This window comes from Sinocyclocheilus rhinocerous, unplaced genomic scaffold, assembly GCF_001515625.1.
Source record: "Sinocyclocheilus rhinocerous isolate Xijiao unplaced genomic scaffold, SAMN03320098_v1.1 scaffold6644, whole genome shotgun sequence".
Classification (NCBI taxonomy): Eukaryota; Metazoa; Chordata; class Actinopteri; order Cypriniformes; family Cyprinidae; genus Sinocyclocheilus; species Sinocyclocheilus rhinocerous.
Window position 1 is genome coordinate 60,889 of NW_015636842.1, and position 7,644 is coordinate 68,532.

A 7,644-nucleotide genomic window follows, 5' to 3' on the forward strand; every position below is an offset into this window, starting at 1 on the left:
ACTTTGTAATGAAACACATGCATGTAATCGACCATGCCTATAGACTTATATAGTCTACATAGACTAGTGTTAAAGAGAAGAAAAATAAATAAAATAAACCACATCGTAAAAAACAAACAAACAACTAAACAATAGTTCAAATTTTCTTCCTTTTTCCTTAGGGCATATTCACAGATTGCAGCGGGGGAGCTATATTAGAAAAAAAATTCCCCATGAAATCTAACAATATGTCATTGTTTTTGTTATTAATTTGCATGGAGACAAATCACAATTATAAAATAAATAACACAAGTCTTCCTCTTGTGTTACAAAAACTGCAAGTATTGTCAATGTCCATGAATTTAGAAAGAGCTACTTTACATGGGTAAATTTTGTGATGGTATGTTGAAATGCACCTCTTTAACTTTATTCAAAATACAAAATTTGTAAGGATTTGACCAGGTAGTTTTCCAATTAATATCAGAAATTTTTGCATTCCAAAAGAACTTTCCTCTAGGGGAGATTTTAACCACAGCTGCCATTTTTTTACCGTAAATTTTACTGAATTTTTTTTTACAGTGTATAGACTGAATACGTAATATGCATGTGCATGATGTCACCGGTTTCACAAATTTGCATTTTTAAAAAGTTTACATGGAGACAATAACGGTATCATTTTCAAAAACGTGCACTTTGAAACCCGTTTTAAAAAGTTTGCGTTTTCAGGTCCCCAAAACGACATCGTCGTGCAAATGAACGACCAAAACGCAAGAAAGTTTTCCGTATTTCACCGTTGAAAAGGGCGTTTTGTCAAGTAGATTTCTGTTGGCAATTGTGGTGAATTTGTGTAAACAACTTGAACATGAGAGAAATCTTGTCACCTTCACGCAAAACACTCGACTGCGCGGATTCCTATTGGAATGACTCAATTTCACCCGCAAAATTTTGCTGAGCAACGATAAATGTGATGCACCTTGATAATGGGTTTTAGAGTGCAAATAAATTACAAAATGCAAATTTGCAAAAACGGTATGTGCATTATGTGTGTATTTTACAAAGTTACATCGCCAACTACTGGCCTGGCATGAATAATACAGTGTTTTTGGTCCGTGTAAACAAGGATCGACAACATTTTCAAAATAAAACTTTTCAAAAACACAAATGAAAAGCATTTACATTTTTAGAACATTGTTGTCATGTAAATGAACAATTAGTCAGATAAAACCAGTCAATTGTTTAAAATACAAAATACAACATCAATAAAAAAACAATTACTATTTAATATAATTATAATAATTACTATTATTATTATGATACATTAACTATTTATTGAAAGGGTGTGCACAGGTATGGGTTGGTATATTTCACAAGTTACTTTTATATTCAATACTAGCATACTAATATATAGTTTCAGCCAATAAATAAAAGTTATAAAGACCCATAGATACAAATATAAAGACCTTTTTGCTCTAGATTTATATTGGAAAGAAAATTAATGAATCTGATATAATCATTAATCTGTTTCATAGGGCTTCACTTTTGTTTGATGGGCCTTATTCAATGTTGACATAATTTATACAGAATTCATTCTTCTGATGTTTCATGAAAGAATGACGTAATTATTTAACGCAATGAGTGTTCCCTAACAATAAATAATAATCCACCACCCTTACTCTCTTTTAGGATGGAAAGTTGCAGAAGAACAGTTGTTTTCATGATCTTCAGACTGGAGTTCATACGGTTGGACTTTTGTTTAGTATGAGGTGTGGTTGTTAATTGGGAGTGTTTTTCTCATGTTGAGATGATCTTTTGACCACCGTTAGGACCAGCGGCCGATGGAGGCGAAGTTTCGGCTCATGTCGTACGTATATTCGGCGTTCTGATGTTTTCCCCAGGCTCCAAACGGGACGACAATGACTGTGCTGTTGTCCTCCGAGCCGTACTGCAGAGCCTGAACAACACAAACTCAACTTTACGAAGAGGAATCTTACACCGTCGTGCAACAAAGTAGGGCTGTCAAATAAAAATTCGAATTTCGAATATTTGTCGAATTTAAAATAAAAATCCACATTCGAATGCAAAAAAGTTGCTTTCAAATTTTAGGTGTGCGTCAGGCAGCCTTATTAGTGGCGCACAAGATGCGTTGTCGATGTAGATGTCATTGCATTTTAATGCTTTTGTTAGCCTATCCAGTTAAACCCACTAGATTCAGCGCTGCTCATTCAAAATATTGCGGAAAAAAAGAAAATCAGTGCGGAGAAGGTCTACGGCAAAACTGAAACCAAGCCATTCGCACAGAATGCATATTTATCGCATTTTCTATAGGGACATCTATCACTGTTGCACTCGTGTCTCGCAATTACAAATTAATGTAAGTTCAACTTTTTAAAAAACACGTCTCGAGACTTTATGGCGTTTTTTTCCCCATCCCACTTCATCTCATGTTTTTAAATGGAAAAAAGTACTCTTTGTTATTGGTTTTCGGTCCTTTGTATTAAACTATACAAACATACATACATACATGATGCTGTTTTGTTTCTAATTGTTTATGCAACTTAATTATATTTGGTTTAGAAACATTATTTTAAATATTATGCACTTTGTTCAAAGGTAGTAGTGTTATTTTATTACTTTGAATAAACGTGCATTAGTAATATTTTGCTCGATGCGCCCTCTTGTGGCCTCAGGAGAGAAGCCAAAAGCTTTTTTCCGCCTCACTGAAATTATGGCTTTTAAATTTGAATGTAATTCGAATGTTGATAATATTTAAGTACAAAATTCAAATGTAGTTTTTCAGCCATTTTGACAGCCCTACAACAAAGTTATACCTTATTCAAATGATGGGCAGAATAACTTCAGTATCCCATTTTTACTTTGTCAGATTATGATTTAAGTTTCTAAACCTGTTCAGCAATGACGTTTGCCGCCTCGGTGGGGTCGTGGCACTGGTTGATGACGTCACAGATCTCCTGGTTGGTCATGATGAAGTTGATGCCGTCGGTGGTGAGAACCAGGAAAGAGTCGTGAGCGTGCTGCAACTACAGACGTGAGGGAACAATGAGAACAGATTTGACAAGCTTTGCGCATGGAATTTAGCTCCATTCTATGTTTCATGTCACTTAAAGGGATAGTTCACCAAAAAACTCGCGGAGGAGACGAATTGTTGAATAAAGTCAATATTTTTGTTTTCTTTGTGCACAAAAATTATTCTTGTAGCTTCGTAAAATTACGTTTGAACCCCTGATGTCACATGGATTATTTTAACGATGTCCTTGCTACGTTTATGGACGTTGATCGTGGTAGTACCCTTGCTGTCTATGGGAGGGTCAGAGAGCTCTCGGAATGCATCAAAAATATCTTAATTTGTGTTCCGAAGATGAACGAAGGTCTAACGGGTTTGGAACGACATGAGGGTGAGCAATTAATGACAGAAATTTCATTTTTGGGTGAACTATCCCTTTAAACTCTAATAAAACATTTGAAATGGCACAAAATTAAATAAAGCACAATTTAAAAGCCAGCCTTTTATTTTGAAATAATGCAATTGACTATAATGTGACAAGTGCATACTAGAGTTCGAGTGGTCTCTGGTTCTGCGATCACGCCGCTCTTCTTCAGGTCGAAGTCTCCAATACTGCGGGTCATTGCCAACCGGCCGTTAACGTTTGCCTGACCGACGCTATTCCAGGTCACAAACCCACCACTCTGACGAATTCTACAAACACAGATATTACTTATATATTGGGTAGGCTGCATTTATTTGAAAAAGTAAAATCAGAGTAAAATCAGTAATATTGAGAAATATTATTGCAGTGCAAAATATCTGTTTTGTGAATATATTGTAAAATATAATTAATTTCTGTGAAAGCTGAATTTTCAGCATCATTACTCCAGTCTTCAGTGTCACATGATCCTTCAGAAATCATTCTAATATGCTGATTTGCTGCTCAACATTTCTGATTTAAATTATTAAAAACATTTTTGTTATTCCAAATAAAATAAAATATAAGAATTAGATGAAACCTAAACTGTGAAAATTAGAAATGCTGCTTTGGCAACTGGGTTATTATAGTTAACTAAAACCAAAACCATTAAAAATATATATTTTTGTTACTCAAAATAAATGTTAACTGGAATAAAAATAAAATCTATGAAAAAAAATAATAATTTCAGCTTAGTTGACAAGGCAACATTTTATTTATCAATTTTATTTAGTTTAACTTGATGTACTAAATTAACTAAAAAGAATTTAAAAAAACTACATAGGCATATTTAATATTAAAAACACAACAAAATTACTATAACTAAAATGAGTGAAAATATTAAAATATTAATACAAACTATAACAGTATACAACTAATACCACAAACACAATACTGTCTTAATTTCTTTAATATTATATTTAGAAACTTTAAATTTGTTGATTGCAACATGTTTTTCTTGACAATAAATGACACTTGATTTCAAGATTTTGTATTTAGTGCAATGACATTTAATTTAAGTGTCCCTTAGATGTGTCCAAATCATTTGTACTGTCCAATTATTGGCATTTACAGCCTATTCCAAGATATTGCAACAAAAATGTGTCCGAACAGTAGCCTAAAACAGTACTTTTAAGTGATACACAGAAATTCTTCTGCAAATAACCACATAGGCAAACAAACGCTTGAATAACACTGCATGTGTCATGGGTTGCCAGGGGAAAGTAGCTCTAAGGAGTACAAAGGAGGCAGATAGTCAAACGAACAGAGTCTTTAATAAATCTTCATGGGAACGTAGGAGAAAACAACCTCTTACTACGACGGAGACAGGACAAAGAAACTGAGGAAAGGCAGGGCTATAAATACTAAATCAAATGATGGACTAATAGGATGATTAACGAACACAGGTGGAAACTAATGAACTAACCAAGCAACACAGGAAAACTAGGTCAAAGCAGGGAGAACAGAAACACAGAACATAAACGTGACATATCGCCCCCCTCCCGGAAGGCGCGTCCCGCGCCGTACCAGTGCCAACGAGGAGGGGGGTGGGCGCCCTGGAGGCTGGTGCAGGGCAGGAACAGGGTGGAGACAAGGAAGGCCTCCAGGGCGGATCAGGGAGTTCGGGGCGCCATGGCGGAGCAGGCAGACTAGGAGGCCATGGCAGAGCAGGCAGCTCGGGAGGCCATGGCAGAGCAGACAGTTCAGGTTGCCATGGCGGATCAGGGGACTCAGGAGGCCATGGCGGATCCTCCGTGACCTTAGCCGGCTCTGCCACCATGGCCACGGGCATATGGCCCCCCCTCAAAAAAAAATTTCTTGGGGAAAATTAGGAATTCTGGGGGGCGCTCTGGAGGAGCAAGCGCTGGCTAGCACAGGGGGCTCAGGAGACTCAGGAGGGCTGGACGGGACCAGCGGAGGTGAAGGAGACTCAGGAGACGAAGGAGAGTTTTCTGGAGCGGACTCAGGCGAGAGGATAGGAGCCGAGAACTCTGGGGGTAGCGCCATATCCAGGAGCGCTGAGAGGCACGCTGGAGTGGACTCTAGAGGGAGTGCTGGTGCCTCTTTTTCTGGGCGGATGGCTGGAATGGATCTTGGAAGGGCTCGGGAAAGCAGGGGTGGAACGGAGGGAGCAAGCTCATTGGAGCGGTATGTGGAGGGTGCTGGTTTATGGTGAACTGGAGAGCAAACATGCCTCCGGATAGGGACTGACTTCTGTCATGGGTTGCCAAGGGAAAGGAGCTCAAAGGAGTACAAAGATAGTCAGATAGTCAAACAAACAGAGTCTTTAATTCTGTTTGTTCCTGTGGCTCAGTGGTAGAGCATTGCGTCAGCAGCGCAAAAGGTCGTGGGTTCAATTCCCAGGGACACACATACTGGTAAAAAATGTATAGCTTGAATGCACTGTAAGTCGCTTTGGATAAAAGCGTCTGCTAAATGCATAAATTATATTAAATTATAAATTAAATTAATAAATCTTCATGGGAACATAGGAGAAAACAACCTCTTAATACGACGGAGACAGGACAAAGAAACTGAGGAAAGGCAGGGCTATAAATACTAAATCAAACGATGGACTAATAGGATGATTAACGAACACAGGTGGAAACTAATGAACTAATCAAGCAACACAGGAAAACTAGGTCAAGGCAGGGAGAACAGAAAGACAGAACATAAACGTGACAGCATGCACGTTTCTTATGGCCGTGAGCTGTAATGTGAGTTGCAGGTCTTTGCTTTTATTAATAGCACATAAGAGAGCGCTCTTCTATCACGACACATACCAGAACGTGTTATTCCTGGAGCGCTGGTGTGTGTGTGTTTGACTGTGTGTGTGTGTGTGTGTGTGTACCTGTGTTTCTCATCTTTCCTCTCTGGCGTGTGATCGTCGGTGAGTTTGCGCACTTTTCCCTTCCTGCACAGCAGAGCTCGACTGTCTCCGACGCTGCCAACGACCAGCTCGATCCCGTCTCGTAACATCGCCACCGTCGCCGTCGTGCCTACCATCATGAGGGAGGCTGGACCACATGCATAAACACACTTTACTGAAGTGTTCATCATGCAATGCATGAATTGAGAGACGCAGGATTCCCACTCTTTAAGCCAAATTCCCTGACTTTTCAATGACTGTCACTAAAAAAGCTGAATTTCTATGATCTATAATTAACAGAAAAACAGGCCGCTTTATTTACTTGTTCACAGATGTTTTTAGTACAAAACTAAGTAAAACACACATTAGTGCTGTCAAACGATTAATCGCGATTAATCGCATCCAAAATAAAAGTCTTTGTTTACATAATATGTGTACAGTGTATATTTATTATGTATGTATAATAGGCATGGGCCGATTACCGGTTTCAAGGTATACCGAGATTTGAAAATGTGACAGTTTCAAAACCGCTAATATTTTCTGTTATACCGTTCCTTCGGTATGCGCTGTTTTTCATGTCTCCTCAAAGACTGAAAGTGTAGGAGTCCCTCAGGTTGAGTGCAGTGTAGAGAGTAACACGACCCTCCTCCTGTTGGTGCGAGCGAGCGGTCAGTCATGTGTGTGTAGGACGGTCGAACTTAAGGAGCTTCCCCTGGAACTTACGCCATCGGCAACCGGCCGTTTTTTGTCTTATTGCAAGCAACTCGTCTCTGTTCTGGACTTGCACAAACTGGGGGGTTTATATGAATGTGTTTCTGAGGGGAACTGACTGTCTTCAGAAAAGTTTACGTGGTATTTTCTTTTCATCTCGTCTCTGTGTAGTTCATATTAAAGCAGTGTTTCAGCACAGTGCTACTTTGTTTACAGCGGTAACCAAGGAAACGCTGTATCTGGTGTTCCATGAGCGCCTCCTGCTGTCAGAGAGTGAATCTGCATCTCATTCAGAGCTTCTGCTGTTTGCTTCATTCAGGCATGTAGTATAATTTCACAAAGCTAGTCAGAACATTCTGTTTTTGCTTCAAATTGGGTTATTATTAAATCAAATTATGTATATGAAATTATATAACTAAATGATATAAATGATATGTATTTGAATTATATAACTAAATTAAATAACTGTAATTACAGATTTAGGTAAAATAAAGATGTCAGTTTTTCCTTTTTAGGAAACAAATCAAAGAAAAAAAAACAAATTCTACTGTTCCTAATATTATGTGTTGCTCAAAAACAAAATATATTGTGTTCAGCGGAAAA

General features: G+C 38.2%; 1 protein-coding gene across 2 annotated transcripts in view; it reads right to left on the minus strand.

Annotated features, from left to right (window-relative positions):
* Positions 1 to 1,437: 1,437 nt before the first annotated feature.
* LOC107748092 (protein phosphatase 1K, mitochondrial-like) overlaps positions 1,438 to 7,644 on the minus strand; it is a 13,057-nt gene continuing 6,850 nt past the window's right edge. For both annotated transcript variants that reach the window (XM_016562752.1, XM_016562751.1), the window contains exons 4-7: positions 6,313 to 6,478; positions 3,550 to 3,694; positions 2,883 to 3,017; positions 1,438 to 1,930 (exon numbers count right to left, since the gene is read on the minus strand). In XM_016562752.1, the coding sequence (XP_016418238.1) occupies positions 1,799 to 1,930; positions 2,883 to 3,017; positions 3,550 to 3,694; positions 6,313 to 6,478 (578 nt within the window). In that variant the 3' untranslated portion in view covers positions 1,438 to 1,798. The remainder of the gene's footprint in view (positions 1,931 to 2,882; positions 3,018 to 3,549; positions 3,695 to 6,312; positions 6,479 to 7,644) is intronic.